Source organism: Onychomys torridus, chromosome 10 (assembly GCF_903995425.1).
Source record: "Onychomys torridus chromosome 10, mOncTor1.1, whole genome shotgun sequence".
Taxonomy (NCBI): Eukaryota; Metazoa; Chordata; class Mammalia; order Rodentia; family Cricetidae; genus Onychomys; species Onychomys torridus.
The window spans coordinates 7,825,448-7,849,121 of NC_050452.1; the positions used below are offsets into that span (position 1 = coordinate 7,825,448).

Here is a 23,674-nt window from a genome sequence, read left to right on the forward strand (position 1 = left end):
AGGAACACTAAACAGCACTTCAGCACTATTCTTGGGAACCATTTCAACAGTGACATAACCAAAGGAAAAGCACAAATATTTTTAAAATGTGGCATACATCATGAACGTACATTTGTTTACAACAGGAAAATCAAAACAAGACAGCAAATCACTGCCTTGTTTGACCTCAGCTGGGAAAGCATGTGCCAGAAAACTCCATTTACCATTCTAAATACATACGTGTCTGTGGTTAACTGTGAAAGCTCCCCACAGTACTGACTTTCTGGCATTACAGATAAATTTATAAGTATGTGACTTTGAAAATAGGAAATGCATGAATGAAGATTGGTTATATATACATACATTCTCTTTCCTAGTTTCCCTTTTCCTAAAAGTAGCATATTATATACAGTCTTCCCTGCCTTGGCTTTTGAAGGGCGGAGAGGAAAAGAGAGGATGTGTGTATAATAAAGATTTCTACATGGTAACAGAGATGAATTCCACATTTCATTAAGAAAAAAAAAAAAAAAACAACAAACAAACAAAAAACAAAACTATAGTGGACTTGAGTAGACTTCTTGATTTTTCAATGACTCCTGGTGTACATTTGGCCGTCTCCAATTCTGTGATACTAGAAATGGTATTTTAATAAGTAACTCTCCACATAACCGCTTTCTGTCTGGGGGCAGACCCCTGGAGTAAGGTTGCTGGGGTAAAGAGTGAACGTCCATTTAATTCTGCCAGATATCTGACTACAGGCTTCTTCAATAGCTGTCTCCAGCAGGACTCAGACGAGTTAGATAGAAAGGACTGAGATTCGTGAGCCACAAGGGTTGGAGTGATATTATTATTTTAAAAGATTTATGTAATAAAAACCGAAGTGATAGAACAATTATGTATAAAGAATAAAACCAAACACGCTGTAAGCATTTTGAATGTTGAAACATTTCACCTTTCTGAGCGAGACTGTTCAACCAAAAGAGCAACTAAAGCTATCATCTTTTCAAGGGCAGCGGGTCTGTATTTTTCTTCTGCCAGAGAGAGTATATCTTCTTCTTCTTCCTCTTCTTCCCCTTCTTCCTCGGACAGTACTTCAACTTGAGGCTAATTGGAACAAAATTCAATTTTAATTTGCTATTAATCTTAGTATCACACTGAAGATAGCTGGCTTACTTTCATATAACTATCAGAAAGATGTGGCAGGGACATGTATCAGGAAGATCATTCAAAGGTTTAAGCCTAACTTGATACAGCATAAATGACAATCAGGACACTTTCAGATAAGATGGAGGAACTATACAGAACAACAGTTCTCAAAATTATTTATCCTACATAAATCCATTAATAACTTTTGTCTTATTGGAATCAAGCTCTTTGGGTGATTAATCAAGATAAAAAAATTATGAATATAAAACAGTATTTCTTACTGAAGACAAATGCCAGTCACACATACAAAAGATAACTTATTTTGTAGTTTCTAGATAATTTAAATAGTAGGTATTTCAAAGAGCTCTGAAATTCAAGAGACTATCAGAAATGGTAGTACTCAATTTTCTGAGACAGGAGATATTATTAAGTCGGAAATTAGTCTAGAGGATACATAACAAGATCCTGTCTTGCTAACAAAGGAAAGAAGGAAGGAAGAGAGGGAGGGGAGGAGGAGGAGGCAGGAAGGAGAAGAAAAGCAGTCAAAACATACCGGATCAAAACCAACTCATGAACTTTAAGAGACAGCATTGTGGTTTTTTTGAGACAGAGTTTCTTCATGCAGTTTGGTGCCTGTCCTGGATCTCATTCTGTAGACCAGGCTGGCCTCAAACTAAGATCCGCCTGCCTCTGACTCCCAAGTACTGGGATTAAACACATGCACCACCGCTGCCCAGCACATCACGGTTTTTAAGAGACATTTCACTCAGCAGTCTGACTACGCATCAAAGCCCAACTTACTGTGATCTAAAAGAAGTGAAATTCTCTAAGCTTCAACTGCCTCATCTGTATTATGGAGATACAAACTGTACTTCTCTCTTAAGGATATGAGAAGGGCTAAAGGAGATATTACACATAAGTCATAAAACCCAATGGCTAAGCTGTGATTACTAGGATGAAGTCTATTTGCTTTGTTCCACATCTACTAATGAAACTTAACACGCAATCTGTTTTTGACTTGTTATATGCACTAAAGTAACAGTACCAAGATCAATAAATGCAGGACCCTCAACATCACCACACTTAGGACACAAGGACCCATGTAGTGTGAACTGCCAGAAGCCGCCTCTGCTGCACTGACACACAGCAGCAGAGCTGTACTCACATTTTCAGGGCCTTTGGTCCCCATATAGAAATGTACCATTGTGGATATGGCTTGCAACGAAAGCAGAAACTGGCTCTAAAACAAAGATTTACATTTTTAATAAAAAACGAATTGGAAATGCTAAGAGTATATAATTCAAATGAATAAAAATTAGCCTCACCTCTTCTTCCCCCATCTTGGCAAATTCATAAAGGAAAGCAAAATACTCTGTCAGATGTTTGCTGTGAGGCTTTACACCATGTTCCATAATTAACAGCAGAGTCCTAACAAACCGAGTGACACATGAACGACCACCAATGTCTTCTACTGAGGCGTCCATGTCATCTGACCTGAAAAACACACACACGTCTTAGAGAACACAGTAGACCTACAGACAGTGTCTGGAACCAAACTACTTTTTTTGTTTTTTGTTTTGTTTTGAGATAAGGTCTGATAGTATGGCCCTAGCTGGCCTGGAACTCGCTTTATGGATCAGGCTGACCTTGAACTCATAATGATTAGCCTGCTTCTGACTCCAAAGTGCTGGGATTAAAGGAATGCACTGCCATGCTAGGAGAACTCCAACTTACATCCTTTCATTTTGTGAAACACATACTAACTTCAATAATGTAAGTAGTTATGTTTCTATTACTGAGACTAAATCAATCCATTAAATGTTAGTTGTTGAGAATCTTAAAGAGGTACTAAATTAAAAATTCAACAAATAGTATTCCTTTCTTAGCATGTATTATTAGAGACAAATTGTTATAGCACAGCCCAAATATCTTCTTATAGATACTTTAAGTCTGTTTTTCTATAAGGACTTCTTACCCGTCTTCCATTCCTGGTTGTAGATAGAGATGGGCATGCACAGGTCTCAGTCTCTGAATCACATGGATACATAAACGCTGAAACATCTTTAAAGGAGAAACTCACATTAGGTAACAGACATTACAGTAGCATGTCTAGGTGTCATGTCAGTAAGAAGGAGACAGAAGCATGAGGGCTGCACAGGTGAAGCTCTGGCTTCCTGTAGTAATCTGAGTAATAACAGGCAGAGACTGCAGGCCTGGTCAACGCTGAGTGACCCTATGCACCAAGGCCCTGGGTACAATTTCCCAGCACCAGAAAACCATTTTTTAATATTCAACTTTATGATAAAAGAGAAAACTCAAACTACTGGCTTCAGTAATTTAAATTTCAAACATGAAAGCTTTATGACCCTTTCTCAGCTGGTGTATGTGTTGGGGAAGATACAATGAAACTGAGACCCACATATACCAACTAAGAGAAACATAGTGGTGCAGCCTCTGTGGAAAAATGGAAAACGTTAACTGTGACTAGCAATCCCCTTTTAAGTACATACCAAAACAAAATTAAAATACAGACAAAATAAAATCTTTTTTTAAGAAATTATTTATTTATTATGTACATAGAAGAGGATGCCAAATCTCATTCTAGATGGTTGTGAGCCACCATGTGGTTGCTGGGAATTGAACTCAGGACCTCTGGAAGAGCAGTCAGTGCTCTTAACCTCTGAGCCATCTCTCCAGCCCCCAGACAAAATAAAATCTTATAGGCAAATGGCTACATCCGCATCCAAAATAGTCAGAAAATAGCAATAGAGCTGGATGTGGTGCCCCACCCCCATAACACTGGCATTCCATAGGCAGAGACAGGAGGACTGCTGCAAGTTTCAGGCCAGCCTGGTCTACCTAGTGAGTTCCAGGTCAGACTCTGCTCAGTAAGTAGACAAACAAAAAGTAGAAATCTCTAATATTCAGCTAATGAATAGATAACCACAATATGTTAATGCAGTCAATGGAATATTTGCTGAGGGTGTGTGTGTGTGTGTGTGTGTGTGTGTGTGTGTAGAGCATGGATAGGATACTTTTTTCTATTTGTTAAGAACAAGTACCACTGTAGCCCAGGTTACTCTCAAACTCATGGTAATTCTAACTAAGACCCCTGAATGCTAGGATTAGAGGCATGAGCTAACACATCCAGCTCCAAAAAAAACCCTACATTTTAGCATGGACAGATTTTAAAAAGATTAAGTCAGGCCAGTCACGAAGGAAAACATCATGACTCTATATAAAATACTGAAAACAGGCCAATCCATAGAGATGAAAAGCAGAACAGTAGTTATGAGGGGTCGAAAGCATGAGGACACAATAGGGGAAAAGCACTAGAGATTCCTTTGGAGGTGATGGATATTTTGGAGAGAATTTTACAGAATAAGACTTACATCAAGACTATACAGTCTATATAGTTCATTACTAGGAAAATTTCTGACTACATAGAATATTGCTAATACCTACAACAAAAGAACTATCCTTTAATAACAATTGGCAAGTGGCATAGTGGAGATTAAGTTTTTGATATACTAAACATGAATATAAAACAATGTTTAAATATTCATTGAATAAATTTTCTAATGATTTAAGAAAAAAAATGATGCATTTGGCAATTCAGACTTTGGCACAAGAATATATTTACCCTATTCAAGTAATGCTGTAGGTCCCTACAATACTCTAGGCAGACTCTGGACGGATAAGAAAAGCCAGCAGGAAGAGCTGGTCTTACTATCTAAAGGAGAAAGTTCCTGTCACTTCAGAGTGACAGCTGGTGTTAAAAGCGCTGATGGAAACAAAGCAAATGACTTCTAAGATAGAGACAGAGCTTCGCCAATCATTTTCAATGCCATTTATAGGCCAATTTAGAATAAATGGAAAGCCACTTCTTTTTAAAAAATATCTTTCCTTACCTGTCTCACAATTTGATTAGGACATTTAATTAGTATCTGCATTGGCCACCAGTCATCATCCGCCATGCGGTCTAAAAACCACTGTAAGAAAACAGAGTATGACTTAATACTCACACAATACTTGTTAAGTTAATATGACTTAATACTCACATAATACTTGTTAAGTTAATATGACTTAATATTCACACAATACTTAAGATATTTACTTGATGATTCCATCATTTTAACTCCTCACCGAAATGGCTTGTCTGTCATAAACTCTTACATCTCAAATACCAGGGAGCACGTCACTACAGGACTGCACAGACACCACTTCACTACTGCACAAGAAGGCATGAAGTGCTTAAAGGAAAGGACAGAAGGTGGCGTGGAGACAGAAGCAACTGTGACAGATAAAGTAGACTTAAGAGAAATGTAAAATGCAGATCTTGTCCAAACCTTAATTCAAACCAACTGAAAAAAGCTTGTTGGCAACACAGAAAACGGAGCACAGAATAAGTATTTGCGCGAAGTAAAGAACTGTTTAATTCTAATCAAAGAAATTGAATCATGGTTACAGATTTTTTTTAAAGTTCACATTTGTTAGACAAATATACAAAATATTTATTATTAAAAGTAAGAAGCTGCTCTAGTGACACATTGCTTTAATTCCAGCACTCAAGCAGTAAAGGACAGTGGATTTCTACATTTAGGAATGGAAAATTAATTACTCTTTATGGAAGCTGTGTAGCAGGAAAAGCAACCTTTCATTTTGACTTTTCCCCATAATTTATTTAAAAATTTTATGAAATTTCTAGTAATCAGGTTCTCGTTCTCTCTCTCTCTCTCTCTCTCTCTCTCTCTCTCTCTCTTAAGATTTATTTATTTACTATGTATATAGTATTCTGCCTTCATGTGTCCCTGTAAGCCAGAAGAGGGCACCAGATCTCATTACAAGTAGTTGTGAGCAACCATGTGGGTGCAGGGAATTGAACTCAGGACCTCTGGAGAGCAGTCAGTGCTCTTAACCACTGAGCCATCTCTCCATGCCCAGGTTCTCTTTTTGTACTACTAAAATCTAAAATTACAGGAGGATAAAAGAAAGCAAAAGTCTTCAACTAATTTCATATTTTATGCATTATGCCACTATATTCTGTGTCTGAAAAAGAAGCAAAAAACTTGCAATACGAGGAAGGTTTATACTTTTTTGGTTGTTAATAAAATTATTGTATTGTATTGTATTGTATTGTATTGTATTGCATTGCATTGCATTGCATCACATTACATTACATTATTTATTTGGTTTTTACGTGACAGGGTTTCTCTATGTAGCTTTGGAGCCTGTCCTGGAACTTGCTGTGTAGACCAGGCTGGCCTTGAACTCACAGAGATCTATCAGCCTGGCTCTGCCTCCCAAGTGCTGGGATTAAAGGTGTGCACCACCACCGCCTGGCTATTTATTTTTTTGTATTATATTTTATGTGCATTGGTGTTTGGACAGCATGTATGTCTGCGTGAAGGTGTCAGATCTTGGAGTTACAGACAGGTGTGAGCTGCCATATGGGTACTGGGATGCAGCTGGTGCTTTTTAATTGCTGAGCCATCCCTCCAGCCCCCAAAGATTATATTAAGACAGTACTCAGGTCTCATTGTCTATTAGTAAATTATCTCTAGGGACACAGTTTTCTTACTATGCAGAGGAAATAAAAATGGGCATAAACCATGTACCAGGACACATATGAGGTTTTTTTAGTTTGGTGTGTGCATATTGCCATTCTGTGTGTGTGTGTGTGTGTGTGTGTGTGTGTGTGTGTGTGTGTGTGTAGTCAGATGGGCTCAGGAGAAGGTTCTCTCCTCCCATCTTTATGTGGTTTCTAGGGACTGAATTCAGGTCTGGAGGCTTGTGTAACAAGTGCCATGAGCCATCTTGCTAGCTCCTAAATATATTATTTTATATTAAAATTCAAAGTAGTTAACAGCTTGGTATGGTGGTGCACGCCTGTACTCCCAGGATTCAGGAGCTGAAGACAAGATGGTTGTCTTTATTTCAAAGCCAGTAAAAGATACACAATAGAACAAAAACCAAACAATCAATCAAATAAACAAAAAAGTTAAGTGAGGGGCAGGAAAAAAGGAAAGATTTTGGCTCAAGTGAGCCAACTTCTGGTTATAGGAGGAATAAGTTCTAGGAGCCCTGCACACAGCACAGTTAACTGAGTACTAACACTGAATTGTTCACTTGAATTTGCTGAGAGTACATCTTAAATATCTTGATTCACATACAACACAAACAGTATCTACATGGTCATCAATTTATTAATTTGATTGTGGTACATATTTACAATGTACATATGTATCATAAATCATTATACTTTACATCTTTGTTGTGTACACTTTGTATTTATCAATTATACCTCCAAGCTACGGGACACAAATTAAACTAAGACCAAAAAGGATAAAGGATTATCTAGGGATGAGAGTTTAGCTCAGTGGCATAATATCTGATTCAAAACACAAGCATCGGCCAGGCATGGTGGTGAACACCTGTAACTCCAGTACTGCGGGGACAGAGAAAGACAACTCTGTTTTTGGGAGGCAGTCTTACTGCATAACTCAGGCTAACCCTGAACTCACCATATATACATGTATATGTACTGCAGACTGGCTTTAACATATGATTATCCTGTTTCCCCACCTGTGTACTGGGCTTATTGTTCTGGTCACGCCCAGACAGAAATGTACTTTATACTTGTGTAACACTAAGAGAAAAATACAAGACTATGGAAAAGAATTCATCTTTGTAGCAGATTTGAAATATAAGCTATAACTTTCTAAGTGATAAATATTAGGAACAACTTACATGGAACTCTTATGACTCATAAAAGATAGAAACAAGTTTACTGAATCATCAGTTCACATTTAAAAGAGAAGCTGTGCAATGTCTGCTGTTGTCTTACCTCACAGGCTGCTTGACTATTATTAAACTGTTTGGTCAGTAGCTCAATCCACTGAAGCATTGTTGGCTAAAAAGGGAAAAGATGCAAAAAGTCAGTCAAGACTTGAATCAATGACAATATCAAACATAATTAAAAAAAAAAAAATGTAATGGACACAAAACTCCATAGAAAAAAAAACACATACCTTCTCTTTTGAATGAATAAATGTCTCTAAAACAAAGGAAGTACTTAACTGTTTTAAAAAAAGAGAGAGAGAGAGAGAGAGAGAGAGAAAGATTCAATTAAGCAAGAAACGACTCCCTTGCTGTGGAGCACTAAACCTAACAAAGCTACCTAAGCTGAACATCATCACCTTTGCTGTCATGAGGGACACCGCTTTAGGATCTGGTAGTGTACTTGGAATACAACTGCACAGCTGCCACATAAACCTGGAATAAAAAAAAAAAAGAGTTCCTTCAGTTCTTACATGACACTTTCTTTACAAAGAGAAAAAAAGAAAGTCAGTAAGTTCATCCAGACTTACCCAAAATAAGTGTGTTCAAAAATGTTTTTGTCTTGTAAAAATTGCATGTTATCATGCCAAATCCACTGGAGAAAAAAAAAAGTTACCATTTATCAGAAAGGAGTTTATTTAATATATCTAAGTATTTTTATTTAACAATAAGAAATGGTATAATATAAAAACTTACAAAGGTAACAAACAACAAATATGTATTTAAAATTCAAGTTGACTTTTTCTCCCAGGTAGAAGGAATATAAAAGTAGTATCTAGGGTTTGAGAGGTGGCTCAGCATTTGCTGTTCTATCGAGTAACAGGGCTGAGTTCTTAACACCCACATGGTGACTCATAACCATCCATAAATCCAGTTGGACGGAAGCCAATGCTTTCTGACTGACATAGGCACCTGGTACACACCTGGTGCACATACACAAATGCAGCAAAACACGCACATAAAATTTAAAAACAAAAAATCTTAATCTTAAAGAAAGGTGGTTACTAAATCTAACCCCCGTTTGAAAAATTTTTCATTTTGTGTGCATGTATGTATATATGTATGCACATCAACAGAATTTGTGTACTTCTTGCTCAAAGAGGCCAAAAGAAGTCATTGGAACTCTTGGAAACAGAATTACAAATAGTTACCATGAGAGTGCTGGGAGCCAAACCCAGGTCTTCTGTAAGAGCAACAAGTATTTTTAACCATTGAACCATTGTTCCAAGTCCCACAATCTGCCCTTTAAAAAATTATTTGTTTGACTACGTCAGTGATCACAAGTTAACATTATTTATAAATATTTTGAAGTATGAGCTCTGAAATCTCATCTAAAGAGCAAATACATAAAATGAGAAAACACAAAGCATGCTACATTTTGATAAAGACAGGTTTTAAAAATAAGGCATGTTTAAATTTGATAAAAAACATTCTGTAGCAATAAATGGATGGTGGATCTCAGTGAGTTCAAAGCCAACATGGTCTACAGAGCTAGTTCCAGGACAGCCGGGGCTACACAGAGAAACCCTGACTGAGGAGGTGAGGGGAGTTTTGGTAGATCTTATACATTAAAAACAGACAACTATTTCTGATAGTAGGCCAAGTAGAATAATGCTGCTATTTTATGTCCCCTTTGGAAAACACTAACAATGCTTCTAGCCTTTCTCAGACAGCTCCATAGTAATGTTCTATTTTGGTACTGGGAGTCTTGTGCATCCTAAAAATGTGCTCTAACACTGAGCTCATACCCTTAGCCTCACAAAAATATAAAAATTAAATTGTTTGAAATATTACTATTACTAGCTGTCTTTTTTAGCCCTGAACTTCTCTATGTATTTTGAAACTTAAGATTGTATGCTCACTTTCTTTTCCAATATTTGAGACAGGGTCTGACACTGTAGCCAACCTTAAAATCTCTGGTATTACAGGCTTACACCACCATAGTTAGTGGGTAGGCTCATTCTCAACTGATGGTATCACTAATTCTCCACTAAAAGTATTCAACTCTCTCTCCACCTTTCTACCCTATTTTATCAAGGTCACTGGGAAATTACAGGTTGACTCACCAAATGCCCAGTGCTCCACATTTTTGAACATCTCTAGACCCTGGATGTCTACAATGGTAAGGAGTCACGACAGCATTCTGCCTATCTTATTAAAAGCCTTCACAGCAAGAAAGTCCCATTCCAAATTTCTTACCTCCAGTCATGATCTCATTTCTAGATCCATCTTTATTTCTGGCTATCTAGAGAGATCCAGGCTCTTAGACATGCTCTGAACCCAAGCCTAGTCTGTCTCCTAGACCCAACATACTCAGTGCTTGTAGTTCTGCTTCAAACACCAGTCATCTTGTTTCTCTGATGGTCCTTTTTGTACTTTATCAGTAAACCATGTTTAAAGTTAACTGGATGTACTTGTAAATGTTAAAACTGTGTTTTTCAAATCTTCCCTGATGATTTTATGAATAACTGTTTAATCTCATGTCCAATCTTTCTTCCTCAACTCACTAAACATCATAGCAATATGTCTTCTTTCAGTTACTAAATATATCAATAAGCACTGTTTTGCTTAAAGGAATTTGAGGGACAGGGCGTGCGTGCATGTGCATGTGTACACACACACACACACACAGGGAGGCAATGTATATATACAAGTACAGATGTGTCCAGAGGCTAAAAGGTGTTGGAACCTATGGCGTTTCAGTCACTGATGGCTGTGAGCTCCCTGGCAAGGGTGGGGTCCTCAGCAAGACCAGCACACACTCTTACCGGTTGGGCCGTTCATTTCAACTCCACATTTACACTTTCATTGACCTACCGTAAGACAGTATTGCCATGGCTTTTTGTAAATATGCTAAGATCTAACTGGGATTACAGATATTAATGCTGCACAGCTTACTTTTATACTGAAGTATTTATTGCACAAACACCTAACATAATTTGAACTGTTGCTAAAATCAAATTAACTTTTACCTCTAATAACTCTGATGAAACATCAAATTTGTATTCTCTGCCATTTTCTTCTTCTGGTTCCATGCGTTTGTAAAACAGCATATATGCACTATGTGTCTTTATGAAACAAGGGGAAAACATATTTTAATTTTTGACAAATTGTAATTTAAAATTAGATAACATGCAACATTGTTAAATTATTACATATGAAAAAAGATCACCTTTTCAAAGGAGAAATCCATAAATTTATCTGTAACCGAATCATAGGTTTTTGTCTGTGGGGAAAAAAAAAAATTACTCAGCAAGGTTTATACGTACAATATTTCATAAATGCCTATGTAATACTTCAAAGTAACCTTATGAATAACTTAAAAATAACAGTGCATTCATATAAATCCTATGTTGGGGATGTAGTTCAGTGGCAGAGCACTGTTTAATGTGTATAAGACCTTTTTGATACTCAGTAACACACACACACACACACACACACACACACACACACACACACACAAAACAACAATAACAATACCCAAACCACTCCTTGGGAGCTACAGATATATCACAGTATTAAAGTGGTTGTTTAGTACACACAAAGTTGTGGTTTAACCCACAGCAGCCACCCAAAAAAAGTCCTATGTACTTCACAAATTCTTTACTCCACTAACATTATTGTACACCTCTTTTAAGACACTGAACACTGTAAAATTTTGAACAATGTTGTAACAAAAAACAACAACAACAACCAAAAAAAAAAAAAAAGAAAAAAAAAGAAAAACCACAGCAAGAAGATAGTTGGTATGAGCCTAATTTTCTTGAATATGGTTAAATGGAAATAAATACTAAATATAAAGGGCTGGAGAGATGGCTCAGTGGTTAAGAAAACTGGCTACTCTTCCAGAGGACCTGGGTTCAATTCCTAGCACCTACATGGCAGCTCACAACTGTCTGTAATTCCTGTTCCAGGGGATCTGACACCCTCACAACAATGCACATAAAATAAATTTAAAAACAAAAAAAAAAGGAAGAAGAAAATTTTGGGGGGCTGGAGAGATGGCTCAGAGGTTAAGAGCACTGACTGCTCTTCCAGAGGTCCTGAGTTCAATTCCCAACAACCACATGGTGGCTCACAACCATCTGTAATGGGATCTGGTGCCCTCTTCTTGCATACAGGCATACATGCAGACAGAACACTGTATATGTAATAAATAAATAAATCTTAAAAAAAAAAAGTACAGGCTGGAGAGATGGCTCAGAGATTAAGAGCACTGGCTGTTCTTCCAAAGCTCCTGAGTTCAATTCCCAGAAACTACATGGTGGCTCACAGCCATCTATCATGAGATCTGGTGCCCTCTTCTGGCCTGTAGGAATACATGCAGGCAGAACACTGTACACAAAATAAATGAATCTTTAAAAAAAAAAAAAAAAAAGGTACTAAATTTACTATGTATTTCAGCAACACATGGACAAGATAGCTGAAATATATATATATATAAATACTTTTTCTCCTTTGTATCTCTTCTTTGAATACCTGCCTTGACATTTTCTTCTCTGAACATTCCCCCATTCCCTGTTTTCATGGCTGTGTGCAGACCTCCATTGCTGACCCTAAACTCAAAAGGGCTCTGAAGATGACAAAGTCATCTTGAAATACCAAGAGTTACGGTACAGTTTCTCAAAACTGAATAAAATGATCCTCAAGCTTAAAAAAAAAAATTCTCAAAATACTTATCAATTTATCTCAAACTTTGAAAATCAAAAATTTGAGCCTTGGAGCTATAACTTTCTGTAGATGAAATGGACATGTCAATATATAGATGAAGAATGCAACTCATGGCTGACAGAAAAAGACATAGGTATTGGAAAAGAAATAATTGGGCAGAGATTAAAAAAAGGCCAGAGAGAAGAAGAAAAGGAAATAAACAGGGAGAGCCTAAGAAACAAACTATAAAAGAGGGAGTTGAGTAATGTGAGAGAGGCTGGTACTGGAGGCTTCTGAGAGCATTACAGACCACTTCTAGCAAGGTGGAGGTGGCACACGCCTTTAACCTCAGCACTTTTCTTTTTTTCTGTTTTTGGTTTGGTGAGACAGGGTTTCTCCGTGTAGCTTTGGAGCCTGTCCTGGAACTCACTTTGTAGACCAAGCTGGCCTTGAACCCACAGAGATCCACCTGGCTATGCCTCCCCAGTGCTGGGATTAAAGGTGTGCGCCATCACCATGTGGCTAACCCCAGCACTTTGGAAGCAGAGACAGGAGTATCTCAGAGTTTGAGGCCAACCTGGTCAACAAAGTGAGTTCCAGGACAGTCAGGGCAAACAGTCTGAGACACCTTGCCTCAAAACTCAGAGGGGAAAAAAAAAAAAAGATACCTCTAAATGCAAAGGGGGAAAAGGGTTTATTAATAATTCTGGATAACTGTAGATGTGTGTAACACAAGAAATGAAAAGAATTTTTTTAAAGGGAATCAGCCTTGGTGCATTATGGGTGAATTAATGGTGATGGTAAGAGTCAGAGGCAAAAGTTCTTGAAAGTAAAGAGTCAATATTCAAGATACTTTCCAAAGAATACGAAAGAGAATGAGACATTCTCTTTTTATAGTTTTATAATTTTTATAATGAGAAATTTACATAACTATCTGCTAAAAGAAGAGATTTGTGTCGTCTTTACTGTCCTTTATTTTTAAAAACCTAAGGAAAATGTTCTAGGAATAATACCTAGGGATGAGAATGGTTTAGACACAGAGTACTATTCAAACGCTGGCTTCTTTTTTACACATTTCCAGCAGACTACTATTTCATTCAGACTGCAGACATGAGCACCCAGAAGTAGAGAGCCTTCTGTTAAAAAAAGTTCCATACAGAAAGTTATAATAATCACGGTTTTTAATTGAACCATATTCAAGTCCAGTCTGATCTACAGAATGAGTCCTAGGACAGCTAGGGCTACATGGGCAAACCCTGTCTCAAAAAAGCAAATCAAAAATTTAAAACAAACAAACAAACAAAAAATAAAGCAAGCTTAAAAACGTCATGGCTTATTTATGAAATGGAACTGGCTTCAAATATCTGACATAATGAAACTCAACACTTTTCTTTTTTCTTTCTGTACATAGGGTCTTCACTATTTAGCCCCAACTATCCTGTAACTGAACTCACAGAGATCCAACTACCTCTGCTTGGAATTAAGTATGTACGCCATCACACTCACTGTGTACACACATACTAAGAATGAATATGATTGCATGTGGGCATCAAGTCGTTATTGTGGAGTACAAAGACCAAACCCCACGTGCTCGCACACCCCAGGCAAATGCATTCCCACTGACCTACACTCCAAGGAGACCAGGGAGAGATTTAACAATGACACTATTCTTTTATCATGTGAAAAAACAATTATTTCAAATTATCAGAAATCAAATTCCTTGTGTAAGGTTTTCCAGTTTATGCCAATAAAAGGTAGATTCTTTCTGCTCTAATCTCATGGATTTTTTGAATAACTGGTATGTTTAGTCATAATTATTCTACCACTGTACTTCAATTTGTATCTTAGGATTTAATTTTTTTTCATCTTACCTTCTTTATCAAACTATGGTGGAAGGCAGAAATAACAATTTTTAAACATTTCTTAGTGCCTGGTATATACAGCAAACACATAACAAATAAACCTTAGACTGCATATGAGCAGATATAATGATGATAAGCAAGTCTGCTACTGAATTGTATGATAACTGGAAAAATTACAAACATTTACAATGTATTAAAGAAAGCTTACCGTCATCTCACCACCGAAGCACTCAGAGGCCAGTTGAGCAGAATCGAAAGGTTTTACCTCAGCATCATTAAAAAGATACCTACAACAGAGCACATGGTAGTGATCAAATGTGTATGTACTAGAATCTCTGTACAGTGTCTACTATTTAAAAAAAAGACAGATATATAGTCACATTATTTGATGAGATAAATTCTAATAAATTCTTACTTTTTATAACTTTTTGAAAAATTGGGAGTAAAATTTTTTAAAACAACCAAAATCACTTTAAAAATCTGACACATCTGAATTGAGGACAGCAGCTCAATGACAGAACATGTGCCTCACTTATCTGAGGTAAGGGATTCCAGCCCTGTGGCACATGCGTGTGCGCACACACAATCTGACACACTCAGTAACTACTGGATATCAGCAAAAACAAAGAAAGCATGGTTAAACTCTAACATAGAAAGCAATTAGATAGGACAGATTAAGCAATGTGACAACCCTCTAAGAGACAAACATCATTTTAAAATATGAACAGAACAATTCAATATTCTCGTGGGAATATAACCAAGTGGAGGGACAAAAGGGAGGGGGAAAGGCAAAGGGAGGACTCTTTTGGTCATGTCTGAAAGAATCAGCGAGCTAGATGCAACTATTCTGCTAAATGCATATAGACGGATGCTAGTGCCTACATATTTTGTTCAAAGCAGTATTTCCAAAACTTACAAGAGGGTCTAAGCACACACACGTCCCTAAAGACGTCTGAGGACTTAAAAAAAGACTATGTGACTGATGCTAACTTGATAAAAACAAAACATGTGGAAGGAATAATGAAGGTGCTCAGAGGGGAGTGGATGCAGGCTATCTTCTAAGAGCATGCGCAAACTCTGGAACCACTAAGTAGAAGGCATTGAGTACAAAGCTCCTGTAAGAATGAACACAGGGTGAGTTATGATTCCCTAAGACTGTTAGGGATAAATGTTTCTTTTTCTGGGCCCCCAAGATGGCTCAGCAGGTATGAGTACTTGCTGTCAAGTATAACAACCTGAACTGGGTCCTTGCTACCAACATGGGTAAGAGAGGAACAACTTTCAAAAGTTGCTCTCTGACCTCTCTGCATCCACCTGTCCATCTGCCTACCCATACAGACAAGACACATACACAAAGAAAAAATGTTTAAAAAAATTATTTAATGTTTCCTTTTCCTAATTTCATAGGAAGTTTTCGGAAAACTAAAAATTCATCAGAAGAAAGACTAACCACAAACATGTATACTTGAAAACAAGGGGAAATTTTTTCAGCCAATGGAAACACATTTAACACTTACCACTTATTGTTTTTATAAGCATGTGGATTGACTATATCTCTGATGAAACTGTAATAGTGCCCACCGTCTGCCGTTCCTGTGTGAACGGTCACTCCAATCAAGTCATACTCATAGCTCTCTGCGTCCTTTGAACGGTCACTAACTTCTTTAAAACCTAATTTACACGACATAATGGCAGTCACTTTGAAAGCACAATGTAATTTTAAGATTATTTTTTATAAAATGTAACAGAAAAGGGCATAAAAACTTTATATATAAAATAGGTATATAAAAACTATTTGCAAAGCCATAAGCCTACCACTACAATGAATATATTATATAATTAGCTGAGAAAAATTAACCATGTATTAGTGCATACAGACAACACCAATGTGATACATATACTACGTGTTTGACTTAACTAGTCCTTTAAAATAGTATTGCCTGCTTTTTTTTTTTTTTTTTCAATTTTATCATCAGCAAAAGAAATACAAGACCTAAAAAGAGCTCAGTCTTTTAGCCTCATTCTAAGCACTGTATTGATACCTATTAGGAGCTGAGTGTCCACAGAAATAAAGGCATCATTCTAATCTCAACAATTTTAAAAGAGAAGACACTAAGCAAAGAAGTTACAGTTGATCTGACAAGTCTAAAAATGGTCTGTGATCTATACTCCCACCAACATTGAGAAAACTAAATGTAGAGCAGAGTAGATTTGCTTCAGTGCACAGCCTGAACTCGGAAGTAAATTGCAGTAAAGAGAAAACCACCACAGCATTGAAGCAGTGGCCGAGGAGCCTTACTAAGCTTATGTGGGAAATGCTAAGACTTCAACACATCCCCAAAGGCCTAACAACTCCTTTATAAATTCATGTTCTCTCCATGCATGTAACAAACTATCACATGAAAATACAATGAAGCAGAGCTGAGATGTAGTCTCACGATTTCCAGAATGGTCTGATAAAAAGTCTAAAGGGCAGGATGTATACAACAATGACTACTTTATCTGCATTTTCATATTTATTAGTATGAGACAACTTACTGCAACTTATAAACATAAATCTTAATGAAAGTTATCTCCCCTAATTACATTCCCTTATACCTGGGACTGCATTCGCCTCTCCTATCTTTGAAGAATCAGTAAGTTATCTTGAAGAAATAGACTATAACTCACCGTTGACATTTTTCATTCCCCATTCTGTGAGGCTAAATGTTTACTGTATATTCATTAACTGCTAGGCACTGGAGTTGAAGATTACACTGGATGCTCTTTCCTAAAGTTAGGATAGCATACTGGTTTCTTAAATTATTAAATTTTATTTTTTTTTTCAAGATTTATTTATCCATGTATTTTATATTTATGAGTGCTCTGACTTCATGTACACCAGAAGGAATCTGATTCCATTACAGATGGTTGTGAGCCATCATGTGGGTACTGGGACTTGAACTTAGGACCTCTGGAAGAGCAGTCAGGTGCTCTTAACTGCTGAGCCATCTCCCCAGCTCCAAATTATTAAATTTTTAACATGACACTGCTGTACCCTCATTATGTAACAAGAACTTGGTAGTACAGAAAAATGGAGGAGGCAGAAGCGAGCTTTGTTACTTTCTTCTCCCATGCCCTTAAAAGCCATGTGGTGGGCTGGAACCCTTAACCTCAGCACTCAGGAGACAGAGGTAGGTGGATCTCTGTGAGTTTGAGGCCAGTCTCATCTACATAGAAAGTTCCAGAAAAGCCAGGGTTACACAGTAAAACCCTGTCTCAAAACAAAACAAAACAACAAAAACAAAAAACCCAAAAAGTCCTGTGGTTCTTGAGGTACATATCAGTAAGTCTAAAATAGTTTGGTGGTGGTGTACTTGTGAAATAAAGGTCGCTGATACTTAACTCACTAAAATCTAGCTTCCTACTTCAACTTTTAAATCGAATTGCTCTGGTAAGCATAATCAAAGTTTTCTAACAATTATTTTTGGGCTTACTCTTCCTGGGAGTGTTCCTTTGTGAAGACTTTAAAATATTAATTTAAATTCCTCTTTACTACTGTTCAAAATAAAAACCAGTCTCTTGTGTCTCCTCATTCCCTCTCCAGTAGCAGACCAAGTAAAGTATTTGGAGAGTCAGAGGTTTGAGGTTTTGATATTATTTTATTATTGCTGTTTTAAGAATAGTCTATACTGCAAAGGGATAATAATATAATTCATTCATTCAACCAATTATGAATTCCATATAGTCTGGGACTACATTGATGGAATGTGTGTTCAATTCTCTCCACCACACAAAAAATTAATTAAGTCCATTAATTCTGCCTATCTGTTGGTATTTTCTCATCTAAGCCACTGTCTTCATTGTAGTTTCCAAGAATGGCATCCCTTACACTTTTCATCATTCTTTAATCCATTTGAAAATAACCTTTTCCAAACAGCCTTCTATTTTAGAACTTCTCTGATTGAAAGTCTAGTGGCCAGCTGGGCATGGTGGCACATGCCTTTAATTCCAGCACTTGGGAGGCAGAGAGCACTCTGAGGACAGTATGGTCTACAGACTGGGTATGAGGCCAGCTGCTCTACAGAGTTCCAGGATAGCTAGGGCTACAGAGAAACAGCACTGAAAAATAAAACAAAACAAGAACAATCTAATTTTCACACAATAAATAATAAACATAGGGCAAAATTGTTAATATGGCCAAGGCAAAAATATCCTGAATTAGTTTGTCTCATTGATCCCCTGCTGCCCTCGTACTCAAAACCCAATCCCTTCTTCTCCAGCTGTCACTCAACTCTGTATCTCGGCTGCAATACGGCTGCAATACGACTTCCTCAAGACCTGTGACACACTGATTGCACCTGGCAAAATACTACAATTTCAGGTTCAATATTAAGAAGTGCTACCTATACCTCAGTTTTCCAAGGGCATAAACAGTGTCTGGGGAAAAAAAATGCCTAGAACATCGTCCTTCAAGAGTCTAAACATTTATTAGCTAAGTAAGTAAATATAGTGTCTCCAACAAAATTGTCCCTTCTGGGATGGAGAGACAGCCGGCTTTTCCAGAAGACCTGGTTGGATTCCCAACACCAAAAGCGTAGATCACAACTATCCAGTTGCAGTGCCTCTAATACCCTCTTCTAGCCTCTGTGGGCAGTGGATGTATATGGTACACAGAAATATATGCAGTCAGAGTACCCATACATATAAAAAATACTTTTTTATAAAAAAATTCCTTTTCAGGCTGGAGAGATGGCTCAATGCTTGTTAAGAGCACTGACCGCTCTTCCAGAGGCCCCAAGTTCAGTCCTCCGAACCCACATGGCAGCTCACACCTGTCTGCAACTCTAAGATCTGACACCTTCTGACATACATACATGCAGGCAAAACACCAATGCACATAAAATAAAAATAAATTATTTTAAAAACTTCTTTTCTAAGGTTGTACTTGAGAACCATGTAATTGACTTTAACATTAATGACAGTTTCCCATTCATACAATTTCCTTATTAATAGAGATTTTACAATAAACAGAGAACTGAGAAAAATGAACTCACCTTCTTTCCTGTCACTCTTTCCCATTAGAAAATCTTCTGTATAGGGTGTCATATCCAAACGTAAAGGGAAAGAAAAGTGTGTGTTCACTTTCTCTTTCATCATCGTGACCATATTAAATGTGTACCTCATAGTATTGAAACTCAGGATACGAGGTAACTTCTTAAAACATGCCCTGAGAAGTGGGGGGGGGGGGGGGGAGACAAACAAAATGTTAAATACTTTATTTCAAAAATATCTTACTTCTATTTATATTCGTGCTACATCTATTTTAATAATCAGTTTAAAGTAGCAATATTCTAAGTCACATAATCTTGTTTGTGTGTGTGTGTGTGTGTGTGTGTGTGTGCGCGCGCGCGCGCGTAGTGTGTGTGTAGTGGGGTGCTCACCCATTCAGGCACCCGTAGGAGGCCAGGGGTTAATGTTAGGTGTCATCTATTGTTCTCTAAAATTATTTCTTTTATTCTTAAAATATCTTATTATTTTTATTAGTGTGTGTGGATATGTGCACACTCTATGCATGGGGGAGAGATGGGCAGAGGGAAATTTGCTGTTGCTGATCTACTTCCACAATTCCAACAATCAAACTTGGGTTGTAGGTCTTGGCAAAAAGTGCCTTCATTCACTGATACCTTGCTGGCTCACCACCTTTCTTGGTTTTGCTAGAGAAAGGGTCTCTCAATGAACCTAGGGCTTGCCATTGGCATCTTCCTGTTTCACCTTCACAGCACTGGGGTTGCAGACACCTATGCCCATGCTGGATCTTCATGCGGGTGCTAGCTCAGTTTTTAAAAGATTTGAAAATTTATTTATTTACAAGTGTATGTGTGTATGTATGAATGCATGTATGTGTGATGACCAGAGACAACTCTCAGGAATCTGATTTCTCCACCAACCTTGTGACGCGGGGTTTGTGTACTGCAGAATAGCTGCCCTGAACAAGCATTTAAACAGTAAGTAAGGGAAAGACAGGGCCAGGAAGATGACACCGTTGGTAAGGCACCTGCTCTGTAAGCACAAGAACTTCAGGTTCAGATCCCCAATACTTTGTTAAAACCTGGTGCAATGCCATGTGCCTATATGCCCACCACCGAGAAGAAAGAGACAGGAAAGTCCTTGGGACTTGCTGGTCTGACAGCCTACCTAATCAGCAGACTCCATGTTCAGGCTTCCACATACACATCTATGTGTGTCCCTACACACAGTGCACGTACATTCACATAGCATACATCCAAATTAAAATGTGAACCGTGAAAAAAGAAAAATACATAAAAGTGAAAGAGACTATAAAATTGTTTCTATAAATTGGTAAAGGGAGCTAAGTTTTTTTTTTTTTTTTAAACTGAGGATTGAACCCAGGGCCTTGCGCTTGCTAGGCAAGCACTCTAGCACTGAACTAAAAATAAGCAACCCCGGGAGCTAAGTTTTTTAAGATTGTTATTTTTTTAAAAAGATTCATTTTTATTTATATGTATTTCAATGTTTCTGTATATATGCAAGTCATATGTGGGGGTATCCATGGGGCTAGAAGGACACTGGATAACCTGAAGCTGGAGTTTTGAAGACAGGGTCTCACTATACAGCTCCTGCCATCCTAGAAATGCTCTGTAGACTAGACTGGCCTCAAACTCACAGAGATCCACCTGTCTCTGTCTTCCAATGGCTGAGATTAAAGGAGGGCATCACACTACTCGCAGCCCCAGAAGATGGACTTACATACAGGCAGTTGAAAGCCATGGGATGTGGGTGCTAGAAACTGAACTCAGGTCTTCCAGAACACCAAGTGCTCTTAACTGCAGAGCGGTCATCTCTCTAGCCCCTATTTTTTGCTGGTTTTGTTTGCTTGTGTGTGTGTGTGTGTGTGTGTGTGTGTGTGTGGGGGGTTGCATGCATGAATGTAGGTGCCCTCAAAAGCTTACCTGGAGCTGCAGTTACAGATGATTGTGGGTAATGGGAAGTAAACAAAAATCCTCGACAAGAGCATTATGAACTGTTCACTAAGCCATCTCTCCAGTCCCAGTTGGTGCCTGCCCCCTTTAAATCTGATGACAGCTTAACTATTTATATTTTCTAAGAAATTCTATTCTATAAAAAACTGTAACTCGCCAGGCAGTGGTGGCACATGCCTTTAATCCCAGCTCTCGGGAGGCAGAGCCAGGCGGATCTCTATGAGTTTGAGGCCAGCCTGGTCTACAGAGTGAGATCCAGAACAGGCTCCAAAACTACACCAAGAAACCCCGTCTTGAAAAACCAAAACAAACAAACAACAAATAAATAGATAACTGTAACTCAAGGAAAAGTATTTATAAAAATTCGGGGGTTGGGGATTTAGCTCAGTGGTAGAGCACTTGCCTAGCAAGCACAAGGCCCTGGGTTCGATCCTTAGCTAAAAACAAAACAAAACACACACAAAAAAAAAACCATGAGCAATCCAAAATAATGTCAATATGTGTAACGCAAGGGGAAAACCACTTTGAAAGTACTATTTTAAAAAAAAAAGCAAACAAACAAACAAAAAAAAAAACCCAGTACTTTTAAACTGAAATTTTAACTAACTCCCAAATCTAGCTTCCACTCAAATATCTTTCCAAGATCAGGTCAACAGTTAACTGTTTACACAACATTTCCAGGCTAGAGAATTCAGTTGCACCTGAACTACAGTCATGAAGAACCTCTGACCATCTGCATATGCTGTCTTAGAGACTAGAATTTCAGAATTTGGAACTAACTATGATTTTTCTGTCATTCCATATCTTTAATTGTTAAATGGAAAATAAGTTTGATATTAATAATAGTAGTAGCATTTTGCTACAACATGATGTCGTATTAACTGAATTTAATCATGTAAAATTCTGAAAGTACTTCCTAAATAAAAACACTGTGTAAAGACAGCTCTTATTCTTTAGGAACCAGTCACTAAAACTAGACATCTGAGCTGTTGCAGACTGACAAAGATTATCACGCTTGAGGCCTTTCATGTCTGTGCTTAGAAAACACAGACTGCTGGTGAGCCTGGAGGTTCTTCCTTTCAACCCAACTGCTACATTAGCGCTCACAGGACAATAAAAGTTACTGAGTGACACTGAGCTCCAAACAGCTAGTATTACCTGAGTTTCTATAATGCACTATTTATTCATGTTAATTACATCACATTTATACACAGCAGTGAAAGGTCGACACTGACTAATCCTTAGTTTGTCTTTAATTGCACTGGGTGGTTTATCAAAATGATAAAAATTACATTTCAAAATGCATTACCTTTTTTCAGCTCTGACTTTCTTTCCACAATGAGAACAGGTGTACATGTTGTCCCCTTCTAAGGTGTCTTTAATAGTAACTTCATCAAGAGATTCCTGTGTATAAACCCACATTGGAAAGTTGACATAATGCAATTGGGTCAGAAAGCACAGGGAAAAAAAATCCATTTCTTTCTTTCTTTCTTTCTTTTTAAACAAAAAGCAAATTGAAAATAAAATAATTTTTTCTTCATTATGAACTCTAACTTTTAAAAGATATTTACATTTTGACCAGGAAATAACCAGTTTTGTGGTCTATCTTTAATACTTATTAAATAGCAAAACATGAAAGAAAATATATGAAAACAGATATTTCTTCTCAAGACAATGAATTTATTTTATATATGTATAAATCATAAAACAATCTCAAGTCATGTCTAGTGTCACTCACATAAATATTCTTCATGTCTGCCACCTGGCATCTCACAGTATAAAACTCTTCAGCAGTCTGACTAACGTGTTCACAATCCTAGATGAATCAACAAACAAAAATTAGCATGTTATAAGCATAAAATTCCCTTATAAAACAACAACAGGTATACTTACCAAGGACACAACATTGTTTGTGATCACACCTCCAAATAGGCTTTTGACAGTATTTTTCTTTAAAATAAAACAAATCAAAGTTGGTGATTAAATTTCAAATTTGTATAAACTTCAAACACATTTTTCAATATTCTGGTACTAACCAGTTCTGGAGACATCTCTTCAACTTTAGTAATCAGATCTGTAAAGAACTCTGTCATATCTTTCTGCTCCCCAGTATTAAGAGGCTGCTTGTCCATGGTGTATGTTTTACAGAAAGGTCTAGGGTTATATGCTTTGCATTCACTCTCCTGCAAGAGAAAAGGGAGGAGCAAATACCCA

At 37.4% G+C, this 23,674-nt stretch overlaps 1 protein-coding gene across 4 annotated transcripts in view; it reads right to left on the reverse strand.

Annotated features, from left to right (window-relative positions):
- Usp34 (ubiquitin specific peptidase 34) overlaps window positions 1–23,674 on the reverse strand; it is a 193,959-nt gene that overhangs the window by 33,801 nt on the left and 136,484 nt on the right. For all 4 annotated transcript variants that reach the window (XM_036201252.1, XM_036201253.1, XM_036201254.1 and 1 more), the window contains 18 exons: window positions 23,497–23,643; window positions 23,354–23,410; window positions 23,199–23,276; window positions 22,770–22,864; window positions 19,514–19,686; window positions 15,995–16,148; window positions 14,686–14,764; window positions 11,138–11,191; window positions 10,938–11,033; window positions 8,496–8,560; window positions 8,325–8,400; window positions 8,157–8,204; window positions 7,973–8,038; window positions 5,037–5,117; window positions 3,101–3,186; window positions 2,451–2,619; window positions 2,291–2,365; window positions 932–1,083 (listed from right to left, as the gene is read on the reverse strand). In XM_036201252.1, the coding sequence (XP_036057145.1) occupies window positions 932–1,083; window positions 2,291–2,365; window positions 2,451–2,619; window positions 3,101–3,186; window positions 5,037–5,117; window positions 7,973–8,038; window positions 8,157–8,204; window positions 8,325–8,400; window positions 8,496–8,560; window positions 10,938–11,033; window positions 11,138–11,191; window positions 14,686–14,764; window positions 15,995–16,148; window positions 19,514–19,686; window positions 22,770–22,864; window positions 23,199–23,276; window positions 23,354–23,410; window positions 23,497–23,643 (1,751 nt within the window). The remainder of the gene's footprint in view (window positions 1–931; window positions 1,084–2,290; window positions 2,366–2,450; window positions 2,620–3,100; window positions 3,187–5,036; window positions 5,118–7,972; window positions 8,039–8,156; window positions 8,205–8,324; window positions 8,401–8,495; window positions 8,561–10,937; window positions 11,034–11,137; window positions 11,192–14,685; window positions 14,765–15,994; window positions 16,149–19,513; window positions 19,687–22,769; window positions 22,865–23,198; window positions 23,277–23,353; window positions 23,411–23,496; window positions 23,644–23,674) is intronic.